The 13,307-nt window shown below is 43.6% G+C and overlaps 1 protein-coding gene across 4 annotated transcripts in view; it reads right to left on the bottom strand.

Moving 5' to 3' along the window:
* Positions 1-13,307, bottom strand: part of CTNND2 (catenin delta 2) — a 906,151-nt gene that overhangs the window by 89,175 nt on the left and 803,669 nt on the right. For 2 of the 4 annotated variants that reach the window (XM_044233797.1, XM_044233772.1), the window contains exons 16-17: positions 9,869-9,943; positions 8,645-8,795 (exon numbers count right to left, since the gene is read on the bottom strand). In XM_044233797.1, coding sequence (XP_044089732.1) covers positions 8,645-8,795; positions 9,869-9,943 — 226 coding nt within the window. The remainder of the gene's footprint in view (positions 1-8,644; positions 8,796-9,868; positions 9,944-13,307) is intronic. The other 2 variants (XM_044233780.1, XM_044233788.1) reach the window with 1 other exon arrangement.

Here is a 13,307-nt window from a genome sequence, read left to right as displayed (position 1 = left end):
AACCCCACCATTCTCCATTTCATGGCTACAACTTTCCCTTCGGATGAGCAAATTAAGCCGTTCAAGTCTCCATGTGAGGACCAGGGGGGTTTTTTTGTCATTTGATCTCTCTTATACATCAAACACCCTCCCGTGCTAATGTTAGAGTACAAGTGACTCCTAAGTAAAAGCAACACGTTGCACATTTCTGTAGGCCTGAGCCATCCTGGTCGGTAACGTGTCAAGTTCAGTCACCCATATTCAACAATAAGGATGACAAAATTTGGTGCTCAAAGGATATTAGGTACTTCGGGAGGCAAGCCACTTATCCTTTAGGATTCTTCTCCAAAGTCTTTTATTTTATGTGACATTGTTCAAAGACACTAGAATGGACAAAACTGAATAAGGAAATGTCATTGTAAATTTGGGGGGGGGGGACCACCACCAGTCTTTTCCGATAGACAATAAATGAACTTTCATGAACTTTCTTGGGTTGTAAGAGAAGAAATCTCTGAATTTCAACCAAGGTTCTTGAAATCAGGATATTTTGGCAAGGAGCCATTGGGAATGATTCTCTGCTTCCCCTTGCCTCTTACCAAGCATCCCTTTGATTTTAGTCTGACGGGATGAACAGATAAGTTTTTCTTCCCAAGTTTGCTTCCTTCCTCTCTGCTCTATCAGCTTATGCCCCTTCACAGACTGCCCAGATGATAGGGCGCTGAACCCCCAACCTCCATCTGCCTCCTGGGTTCCCAGACTCTTGCCCAGAGCTTGCTGTCTTCTCCTTCCCAGAGATGGCTGGTCCACTGTTACAGTTTCTGCCTTCTTTTACTGCCTGAGATGCCCTCAAGGGCAGAACCACTGGTGCATTCAATATACGGTGCCTTTTCTTTAGCAGAACCCCTGTTATGGCTATCCTTGCCTGCTCTGTAATTCTTCAAAATCAAATGCAACAAATACAACAAAATATAAGGCCAAGTGGCTCAAAGAATGTTCATCTTTAAGCTCTTAAACTACTTTCTAATCTGCCATTTTTAGTATTAGATAGTAAAAATAATTTCTTTCCACACGATTAAAACCTTTTTTTTTTTTTTTGGAGGGGTAAGGGGGAGAAGATGGTAGTCTACATAGAGAAGAAATACAATTTAAAAACCTTATCCTGCTAAAATCCCCTTTCCTTCTTTTAGATTCTCAAGATCTGGGGTATTTGAGGAGATCCATTTCATTTCTCATGCATTCTCTTCTTGAAAGTGTTCTTCTGAAACTGTTTGGCTAGGCATAAAATGAATACCTAACCCATCAGAGTAAAGTTAGGTGGATTTTATTACCTCTTTTCTTTGGGGTCCTGAAATTTGGATCAACTGGAAATTTCAGTCAATTCTGCCTTTTCCCCATATGGTGTAGTTCTAAGGGGGGAATCATTAAGTCTTGTTTAATAAAATAATTATCGGCTCTTCAATTTATTTACAACTCCCTTCCAAGCAATTCTTATCTGCCAGGCCCAGCCACCAAAATTCCCCAACAGGTGCCCAAAGTTAATTAGCAAAGAACCCATGGCTTAGCTGGAAACCAAGGCAGCATTCACGAGATTAGGTTCTTGGGTTTGGGGGCTCGAACATGAACCTAATCTGAAGATACCAAGGCTTGGCCAAAGCACACATTTTTCCTGCTGCCTAGATTTTGGCTTGTGAAATCAAGTTATTAAAGAGAGCCAGCAAAGAGTGCTCTGAAAATCACCTCGTCCGGGAAACCGGGCTTCTTTTAAAAATACTAATTGAAATTGCATGCGTTTTAATTAAAACAACATCTGCCAGGGTCTGAAGAAACACATTTTGAAAAGTAGAGAAGGTATGTTTCTAAAATGTCCTCAAAACTATTTAATAAAGTGAGCCTTACACACGCCCAGCAATGCAAATATTGCATGGCCTCCCAGTTGCATGGAGGTCTCCAGAGCTGCTGGTCTCTCCCTGGGCAAAGGTGGGATTCCCCAGGGTCAAGAACATGGGTAAAGAAGATGTCCTAAGCACTGGTGATGATTGACCTGTGAGATGGCTGTCCTCCAGAAGGGGAGGCCCATATCCCAGAATGTTCTGCCATATGCACGATCTCTACACGAGATGAGAAACTAAACCACACATACACGCTCAAATTTCTTTTCTTTTTTTAAAGAAGAGAACTGAGTAAAATTGTATCCCAAAGTTTGGATGAAGATCAGTACTGGCAGGTTGATGATTCCATGGATAGACATCTCATGAAATTCAGCTGAGATCACTAAATAAAAGAAAATGTTTACAAAGCTATGCAACATTCAGGACAATCCAGACATAATGAAGATATTTCCCCTTTTCTTTCGAGTTCTCCAAAAGAGAATACACTGCTCCCTAGGTAACAATCTGGCGTGGAGGAGGCCATTCTATTGACAGAACTGACTATCCTTTTCTTTATTGAGGTGTTACTTTCACTTAAAAGGAAGTTTTTATGTTGTCCTTTAAATATAACCAGCAACAACTGTCTATAACAGTCTTTACAGTGGTCGGATAAAATCTTTGACTTAAATATTTAAAACATTGTGGCAAGAAAAAAAAAAGCTAGGAAGGGAATTTCTCCAGTCCCTTGGCTCCTACTTTCCCAAATGAATGAAAAAGATAATCTGAAAACCCCAAATGGGGAGAGAAAGAGCAATGCATTTACTGCTTAAATAACAATTAACTCCCAGGTAAGAAACTACCCTTATTCTGTTCATGATTTCATTAGTATGGGAAAGTACCTGCAGGTATACCTGGAAATTTAGGTTCCTTTCATCTCCATCTCTCCTGGTGGTTACCTGTGTTTGGAGCCAGAAGACTCCTTTAAGGAGATGGTCCATTCCTGACCCTGGAGAGTCAAATTTTGTCTGATGTGCCCTCAGAACTTGGAACCGATGGGCAGCATGTTGCTTAGACAGAAGCTCAGCTAGGTGATGGGGTGAGTAGAAGTTTAGCTGAATGAGAAAGATGGGTCTTGTAATATGAATGTATGGGGCCATGAGTCAAAGAAACATTCTTATAGATCATTCCAGATATGGTGACCCAACCATCCAAGTGATAATCAAGGGAAAGGGTCATGCAAAGCAGAGAGGTTGAGGTAAACCAGCGAAGGGCCAGGTTCATGAGGCAGTGGAAGGTCCCTCTCCTCAGTCCGAGGAGGGATTCGGGAGAACAGGGAGGATGCTTCCAAATTGCCTTCCAGAAAGTGGAGCAAGCGGCCACCACCCGGGAAGAGAAGGGAGGGTGCTCCATGAGCTCTGCCAATGCGACCCGAAGTGGGTGCAGCCATTCTGCCAACACGAGCTTCTGGCGGTGATGAAGGCACACACAGAAAACGTTACTGTTTCCTGCCCAATCTTCCCAGGAGGCAGCAGCATGACTTTGAGCTTGACAAGAGTCCTGGATTTCCGGGAGCATCTTAAGCGGTCTTTCATTCTATTCCCTGGAAGCCGTGAAAAGAAGCTGAAACAGACATTTCCCCTACCCCATCCTATCTCTCTATAGGAATCCCCAAACCTCCTCCAGATCATTCTTTAGAATAAATACCAGTGTTTTTTCACCCACCAGGGAATTAGTTCAGCAAATAGGTGCCAAGTCCCTGCTATGGGCAGGAAAGTGTTAGCAAAGGCCCTGGAGGGCATAAAAATAAATATGGTACCCAACTCCTGTCTCTTATCTTTTAAGGAGAAGATGCCGCGCATATACACGAAAACCTAAAAGGCACCGCAAACATGAAATTACATGATAGAAATCTAAGATAAATTAAAAGGTTTCTTATCAGGTAGGTGCTACCCACTTCTGCGCTGAGTTCAAGGAGTAGCCTACATTGGGAAGGCCACTCCGAGCTGAGGTTTGAATGGCAGGTGGGAGGTCCGTAAAGGCCGAAGTGGGAATGATGGTACAAAATCCGGTGTGGCTGAGGGATTTATGAAAAAGCCGTGAGAAATAAGAGACAGTATGGGGTGGCATGGGCGGGGCCTCAACTGGCACAGAAGCATTTACAGACTAAATGATTCTGCCTGTTGGGAAGCCTGGCGGGCCCATGCTATCTGCAGCAATGGGTCTGATGTAGTCTGGACTTTCTGGGCTGTCTAAAAACACAGCAAAACAAAACTGCACATTCGATGAAATTACTCTCTTGAGGATTACTTTCCTTGGACGGATACCAATGGGAAAATGACCAATGCTTGCCAGGCGATGGCTCTCTCTCTCTCCTCTGGTGTTTGTATACACTTGCAATTTTTATTGTTTGGAGTTTCATTTGTTTGTTAGCAGAGAAGGTGGGGATTTGGCTCAAATAAGTATCCACCATCTTTATCAGGACTGGCAATGTGCTGAAATGGATGGCATTTTATTGTACTTGTTAAAGGGATATAATATTGTTTGCTCTTTTCACTGAAGCTAATTATTACCAGTCTTTATAAAAACCTCTCTGAGTGATGAAATAATCCTTCACTCAGAAGGATAATTAACATTTTTGGAAGGCGGCAAAGAAATGCATGCATGTGCCCTAATTTGGATGGTTGAACCACATCATTGAGAAGATCAAGAAGGTCTAACTGTTAGACAGAAAGAAGTAGATGATACTTACTGCCCAATGGCAGAGACAGACACAGAACCATGGAAACCCATATGAGAAGAGGACATTCTTTTTAGATGATCCTCATTAGAGCTGAGGGGGGTAAGAAGATGGTTGTTCAACAGTTTATTGGGAGTCTTCCCAATAACGGAATCCTGGAAGATGAATCATGCCTTTGCCGAAATGTGGCAGCGGCCTCTACCCCACCTTAACTAAGAAAACCATCTCCAAAGAGTTGCAATTTAGTGGAAACACTAAACCAGTGATGGGGAAAACGCAGTTTCTTCCAAAACTGTGTCTGCGTACATCTAGCAAATTTTAGGAGGAAGATGAGCTAGTTTTTTTCATGATTTTCTTTATTAATATAAAATGCTTTTCTTTAATGTTTAATTGAATTTTCTTACTTAATGTTTTGCTGATTGTGGTTCACTTTAAAATGGTGGCCAGAAAGGAAAAAAATTTTCTTTTGTCATTTATTCAGCAAAAATTTATGAAGTCATTTTTATCAATCTAGGCACTCTTCTAAGTACATGAGTTACCCCAGTGAACCAACAAGCCTGAACTCCTGCCCTTGGTGGGCACACTTTCCAGTGGCAGGGAGATGGACAAAGAACAAGATAAAGGAGTGCTATGCTATATATTAGGAGGTGATTGGTGCTGTGGAGAGAAGCAAAATGAAGGGTGGCCAGAAACTGGAACATAAGGCTGAGTGGATGAGAACAGAGGCTCATAGACACTTGGAGAAAGAGGACTGCAGGCAGAGGCATGGCCAGTTCAAAGGCCCTGAGGCAGGATTATGGCTCACGTGATAAAGGAACTTCAGTGAACCAGTGACCGCAGCACATTAGTGACAGCAAGAGGGGAGATGGCGAGTGTGGAGGGGAACCAGAGAGCTGGGTCAAGTAGAGCCTTATCTGCCTGGCAAAGATTTCACTTAACTAGGGGTGGACAGAAGTCCTGTTTTGTATTGAGAGTGGACAGTAGGAGGTGATGGCAGAGGCAGGGAGACTGGGCAGGTGCCAAGTTAATAACTAGATAGATGAGCGATGATGGGAGTTTGGGGGAAAAGTAATGAAGATGAGAAGTGGCAGGTTCGGGGAGAACGCAGAAGTGTGATCAGATCTGCTAACATTCTGGATATGGGGACTGAAGAGTCAAAGAGCGCTGCAAGGTGCCTAGTCTGGCCCACTGCAACGAGAAACCCGTTTGCTGTCGGGGGAAGCCTGTGGAGGGACTGGGGTCGGAGGGGAAGTCAAGGAACTCAAGTCTGGAAATGTATTTGGGATGCCTGATGGACATCCAGCAGAGATCCTGGACAGACAATTGGACTCAGAGGTGTGGGATTCATGCTACAGACATCCATCTGAGAGTCGTCAGAATATAGATGATCTTTAACACCCTGAAACCATAGGAGGTCATCAAAGCTTCGGGGAAGAAGAGATAGAAAAGAGAAGTCCAAGTTCAACTCTTTGTCATTGTTGCCGTTCTTTGTTCAAAGACACTGCAGCTTCCTTTTCAATATACAAAGTTCTGTGTGGCATTTCCTTAAAAAAAATCACTATATCGATACAGCATGTCAAGTAAAAGGCAGGCAGAGGTCACGTTTCCTTTCTCCTAGGTAGAATAGAAAGGTGTGTTGTTGTTTTGTTTTGTGAAATTCTGCTTTTCTCATTCAAGAAAAAAGTTATTGATTCCATAAAGTTGGTGACTTGGATATTTTCCCTTCTATTTTTAAACAGCTGGCTCCCTTTCCTGTCTGGTGACATTTGATAGTAAAGGCTTAATTTAACAAGGGCAATATGGAGCTCCAAATGTTCCTGCCTCAGAGAGAGTACTAGATAACTCGTTTCTGAGAAAGAGATGCCTACAAGCTAGAAAAGCAATCAATAGTTCCCTATTTTGTTATATTTTAATCCACCAAAAGAAATAAAACACACAAACGCACAATACCTAGTAGTTAGTATCCAGGCAGTAGACTGATTAGCTATTGATTTTTTTCCCCTCTATTTTATACAGGAGCACCAGGATTTTATTGGAAGCCCCAGTTCTGTCCCGTCTGAAATGACTATGTAAGGAAAGGAAAAGCAGACATGGAGAAGGCAGACTTCTGAGTTAATGGCCTAGTTTAAATATACAAAACCCATGACAGTTTTTAAGTCATATTCGAACTAAGTATAAATATCAAATTGTGAGTTTATTTTTCAGGCCTTATCATATGCCGTGAACTTAAAAAAAAAATCACTGCATTTATTGGACACGGATTGGAAGTCTGGTTTCCCTGTAAATAAATAAATGGATGAAGGTCTGCAAATGCTTTTGTTTTTCCTGGAGGATATGGTGGGTATTATGAAATGGCAGGAAAAAGTAGCCGGTTTCCAGATCCCAGAGGGCTTAGAATGCCACACTCAGGAACAAGGACAGCAGAACTAGACCCACATATTTATGTGAAATCTGTGTATGAAGTTAGGACCCATGCTTGGTACTCCAACTGTCCCCAGAGTGGAATCTTGCCCGTTTGTCCATCCCTACCTGCTTCCTCCCTTTCCCCCAGCCCAGAGGCTGCATAATGTGAATCTTTGGCATGGGGGGTGGTCCAGCTCCCTGCTTCTGGAACTCATATGACACCTGTTACCTGCAAGCAGGTTTGCCAGGCTTCATGCTGCACTGACCACAGACCCTACTGGAATCATCTCTTTAATCCTGGATGCCCCAGCAGGGGGACAAATGTCTGAGGAGGCTTGTGCCTCTCCCTGGGCAGGCCCCTCTGTTGACCACTTCTCCAAGCATCCGTTGGCCTTGGCCCAGGATCTTCTCACCTGCAGAGGGAGGAGCCAGGAAGCCTCTCTGATTGGGCTCCTCCCACTCACATGAGACCCCGTGAAGTCCTTGAACCCACTGCACAGCTCCCAGCTCCCCCACCAGGGGCTCCCTGCAGAAGCTGCTAGTAGCTGTTTGTTTGCTACTTCCTCCCTAAATATCCACACGATCCACTCTCGCCTCCTTCACATCTTCGCTCAAATGTCACCTTTCCACAACTCCTATCTTGAGCTTGACCTCCCACTTAAAATCACAAGCCCTAGGCTGAATGAATGAAGCCAGACACGAAAGCTCACATATTATGTGATTCCGTTTACATGAAAGATCCAGCATTGGGATGTCTGCAGAGACAGAAAGGGGACTGTGGCTTCCAGGGACTCGGAGGAGGGAAAATGCAGTGCCTCCTTTTGACCGATACGGCGGTTGTAGGACATTGTGCAAATGCTAAATACCATCAAGATGGCGCACTCCGAAGTGGTGAATGCAACGTTGGGTCGATTTCATCTCAATGAGAAACACTTGCAGCCTCACAACTATAGTTTCTTTTACCCTGTGGAAGGTTCCTAACTTGCACGAGGTTCGTGTGTATGTTTTGTTTGTTGTACCTACAGCCCTCTCCCAAATGTGAACCCTACAAGGGCAAGGCTTCTGTCTGGCTCACTGATACACTCTCTGGGGCCAGAACAGGCCTGGACTGAAATAGGTCACGAATAAATCTGTGTTGAATAAATAGATGAACCTATGATCTCCTGAATGCTTCATTAATAAAATATCCTTCTTATCTCTTGAATACCGAATCAGAGGGAGTTGAGTCTTTTAAAATAGGTTTAGAGAGCCTATATGGTCTAATCCATACTGAATCTTAAAACAGCGGTGGCGGGGGAGGGGTGGGAGGGAGGTATGGTCTGCATTCATTAGAATTCCAGTCCACCACATGGAAAGCAAACAACCTGACAGAGGTTTCGAGGCTCAGGACGGTGGTATCCAGTGCTGAGGATCGAGGTACCTTTCAGTTTGCAAGGGCTAGGAATGTCAACAAACATCACTTTTTCCTCTACATTCTAAGGGATAAATCAGTGCATTGGATTTAAAGCAGACGGGACAGCTGGGAAAACGCCGCCTCTGATAAACGCACCATTTCTCCACATGCAGGTGTCCCGCCCATGGATTTGACCACATAGGCCCACCAGGAAATACTTTCTACTTAAAAATCTGAGATGTTGTGAATGTGGCAAGAACGTACCGATGAGCTCCTTGTTTCTGACGTCCAAGGCCATGTTCCGGAGGGCCGTGGCCACCGCGCACACCACCCGGTCGTTATCTATTCGAAGCAGCTCCACGAGGATGGGCAGGCCTTTCTCTTTTCGGACAGCAGCCCGGATATATACTGACCACTGCAACAAGACGGAAGGCAAAGACCTTAGACGCTGAGCGGGGAGAGAACCGATCAGCAAAAGCACGTGTGGGTTTTCAGACTGCTGTTTACAGGAGCCGAGAAGGTTGTATTTCAAAGACCTCGTGGTGGGATGGGTTCAATGTGGTAGGCACGTACTGAGATGTCTTAACTTTACTTTCTGCCTTCCGTACATGAGAGGTTTCCAGGTTAATCAGTTAACCGGGCATCATCTCTCTGCTGCCGGCGTCCGCTGTCCTTGACTTTGCAAACCCTTTGCATGATGTATGCACTTGACCCTTTCGGATTTGGAGGTGGAAGACAGGAAGGGCTGGGTTTTGGTGGGAAGAGGAATAAAAAAGAACCCCAGAAATGGTAGAGAGTGATAAAAATTTGAGAGTAGATAACTTTTTTTTAAAGAGACTTGTGTCTGGAGGCGGGACATGGAGGTGAGTGGGCGACCATCCTGCCGATACGTTGTTGGCTAAATAACATGAAGGACAGGAGTCAGAAAAAGGTAGGGGTGACAAGGAGTAAATATGACATTTAAAATTTTAAAATCAAGAGAAAAATTGTAAGAGATTTTGAAGAAAACATTTAGATCAAAATATATTGTGTCTCGGGCCATCATTCAGCGTCCAATTGATAAGGTAAGACAATTTGTTTACAGCAAGACAATTTTTTTGGACTGGGGGTGGTTGGCTTTAATGGAACACATCTCCTCTTACTACGCAAGTATACTTGCACCAGCAGGATGATAAAGCATTCAGATCCATTTAACGGAAGGCAGGCAGGCCCAGACTTCCTGGACATTTATATACATACTTTATACTATCGTCTGCTGTTCCAGAGAAGAGTGTGCACTATAGAAATCGAGCAGTAGAAGGGTTTCAGCCTGTTGCAGTTTCATTTACAATCTAAGAAAATGACATTCGCGACATGAAGTTCTGGAATCTTCTGTGGCAGAGTCCTCCAGAGGACCACGGAAGGCAGAGGCAAGTCCCCACCCCTCCCCCACCAGACCCCTCCATCCCCCTTCCCCATTGGGGCAGGCACCCCAGAGCTGGCTCTCACCTGTGGCAGGCAGGGAGCCCCCTCTGGCAGTGAACGTAGGGCATACGCCATGCCTGCCACATCCTCAGCCCAGCCCTGCATGAAATATGAGATTAAAAAAACACACAACTTCATCCTGTCCTACGTCAGAAGTCACATTCACATAGTTTCTTATCACCATCCACTCATTCTGTCTGTTTTTCTCCTGCCACCACTCTGTGCCTCAAGCTCTAGGAAACCTGAGGGGGTGGGGAAGCAGAGAGAATTCACTAAAGCAAGTCCTGCTTGCCAGGAACCATTTCCCAGCCCCTCTCTCAGGGAGCAAAGAAATCCGTAGTCAGAAAGTCCTAGACGTGGAAACTTCGAGGTTTGGAAGCTGCTTATTGGAATTTGGGTGTCTGGATGGGATCCTCCCCCCGAGGGAAGAAGGACCTTTATGAAAATAGTACAAAACCTCCTTCAGTGTCATTGGAAATTTCACTTGTAATTCGACATGCTGAGATATGAGTTTCATCCACTTCCTCCACTAACTGTGAACCTTCTTGTCTCTAGTGCATGCAAAAGACTAGAAACCTGAGCTTGTGCAGCCCACTCACGGTTGGTTCTCGTCCCTAAAACTAAGAAGGGAAGCGAATGGAAATCAGATGTAGGGTCAGTGTTTACATATTGTAAGATGAACACCAAACATAAACTTTAATGCTGGGGAGATAGTCAGGATCTTTTCAGAGACCACAGGGAACATTCTTGATAACTTGAGCAGGCTGAATCATAAGCCCTAAGGGGACCTCTTTTGTAGTAGCACCGTACTCTAGGCCGGGGATGTTGGCTTGTACATCAGGGATGTCATCTAGTCCCACAAGACCTGGGGAGTTTGGCGTTAGTAGTCTTATTCTACAGATGAGGAAATCTATAAACAATGAGGAAATCTATAAACAAACCTGTTAATAATCTGCCCACAGGGTAGATTGATTCTGGGCTTGTTACTCCACACCTGCTTCTCTTTATGATGGTAAGGATACTCCCTCCTTTGCCGTCACCCCTCTCTTGCCTCTACCTCTGTGCTCAGTCTCCCAGACATTGCCTTGTCCTCCCCACCATTCTTCCAAATGTAGACAGAGGGGCACCTGGCCGTATTTGAAATGAGCCAAGAAAGGGAGGCTCTGAATTTATCTTCTTAGAAGTTTGGCTATTATATCCCTCCCAAGTTGGGTGGAAAGATGACGTGGTGTTTGGAAAATAGTGACAATCCTTTAGCTTTCTGGGAACTGATTTTAGGTTAACAAAAAATATCTGTGTATGGCTGAAAATGTGTATGAAATATGTATATGCCTTTTTGGAATGCAGAAATGGTCATGTTCTCCCTAAGGTATGTTAGGTGGTATGTTCTCCCTAAGGGAGATAATCCGATAATGGATGTGATCTTATGTCAGTGATACACAGACAGTAACTCTTTTTTTTTGAAATATTTAGTTCTTTGGGTTTGCAGGTAGCACTGACTCTTGAGCAACACACGAATTAGGAATACTGGCCCCCTGTGTGGTCAAAAAATTTGCATAGAACTTTTTTTTTTTTTTTTAGATTTTATTTATTTATGTGGCAGACAGAGATCACAAGCAGGCAGAGAAACAGGCAGAGAGATGGGAGGAAGCAGGCTCCCCGCTGAGCAGAGAGCCCGATGCGGGGCTCGATCCCAGGACTCTGAGATCATGACCTGAGCCGAAGGCAGCGGCTTAACCCACTGAGCCACCCAGGCATAGAACTTTTGACTCCCCCCAAATTTTACAACTAATAGTCTGCTGTTGACCTGCAACCTTACCAATAATGTAAACAATAGATTAAAACATATTTTGTATGTCCTATGTATTTATACTATATTCTTCTTATAAAGTAAGCTAAAGAAAAGAGAATGTTATTTAGGAAACCATAAGGAAGAGAAAACACATTTAGAGTACTGTTGTATTTGTTGAAAAAAAATTTATGACTAAGTGGGCCTACACAGTTCAAACTCATATTGTTCAAGACTCAACTGTATATGGAAAATTCCCAATATTGGCTCAGTTTGAGACAACTCAGAATAAATTATTTACATTTCACACAAAACATGTTGCAAGTTTCCACAAGTTTTCTTGACATGCAAATCTATGTAACAGTGATGGTTTCTAAGTAGTCTTGGGGTAGATCATGCGTAACCCATGCATATAATTTACATGAAATCTAGCAAGGAGTAAAAGCCTACAGGGGCTGAGAGAGAAAAAGGTATTCAGGAAATGGGGACTGTTTCATAGGTGCATTGAATACAGAAACACAAAGCTCATATACAGGTTTTTCCAGAAGGGTAGTGATCTGCCTTGGAAAGCATGGCAGTCTTGGTGGTGGTAGAAAGGCAAATGGGTTGTGAAGAGTTTTGTAATAGAAACAAATATAGGAGTGTCACTGGCATAAAAATAGCTGAACAAGAGAGAAAAATGTATCATAACTCATTGTGGTTGAGGTAGAAGTCTCTGGATGGAACCTCAACTTTCTCTAAGTGGAATGAGAACATTATGCACTGAGCACACTGCTCTAGAGGGAAGGGTGTGGACCGGGATAACTCTAAGAAAAAATGGTCCATGAGTTGAAGAGAGGATGTTTTGTGATTCAGAAAGAGAAGAAGGAAGAGGGGAAGGGAGGAAAGGAGGAAGGGGAGGAGAAGAATGACAAAGGAAAGATGGAGGAGGAGGAAGAAGAAAAGGAAAAGGACCTTGTCCAGGAAAAAAGAGCACAGACATGTTTCAAAATGTTCCCAGTGACATGTTTTCCTAGTGATGATCTCGGGAGAATTTTGAGCCCTCAGAATATTTAAGCAAAAACAAATGTGACATTTTAAGCAATTGTCAGGTACTGCACTAATTACTCTGTATGATTTAACTCACTTACTTCCCATCTCAACCCTATATGGTAGGCACTCCAGTTCCTTCTATCCATTACAGAGGAAAGAGAGCCACAGTGAGACTTCACAGCCTGTAGATGCTCAGTGAGGTCTCGAACCTAGAGGGCACTGTCCCAGACTTGGTGTGCTTGACCATCATTCTCATCTGCCTCTCAGAAAGTCAGTATAAGTTATACACATCTGCACTCATAGTTGATATAATCCTTACAAATGTACCCATTAATTTTGGCTTAATAATTGATGTTATTATTTTGGACTTGCAATAACTGATTGGGCACACCTCGAAACTCCTAGGTTAAAGAGCCTTCAAGTGCTGTCAGTGGAGCTCCTGGACATTTCAACCTAGCCTTGAGAAACAGCTTGCCCCAATTTAGCAGACCAAAATAAGAAGTTGTCTATAACTGGAATTACAAAGAGAAAGGCCTTGTTTGTGTCAGGAAAGAATCGCTTTTACACATGTAATGGGACAGCAGTTCAAGCCACTAAAAGTTGTTTCTCCTCCTCGTTGCTCATAGCTCTTCCTGGAGAAAG

This window comes from Neovison vison, chromosome 1, assembly GCF_020171115.1.
Source record: "Neovison vison isolate M4711 chromosome 1, ASM_NN_V1, whole genome shotgun sequence".
In the NCBI taxonomy this organism is placed as follows: Eukaryota; Metazoa; Chordata; class Mammalia; order Carnivora; family Mustelidae; genus Neogale; species Neogale vison.
The sequence above is the reverse complement of the archived record's forward strand: the minus strand, read 5'-3'. Positions and strand labels throughout refer to the sequence as shown.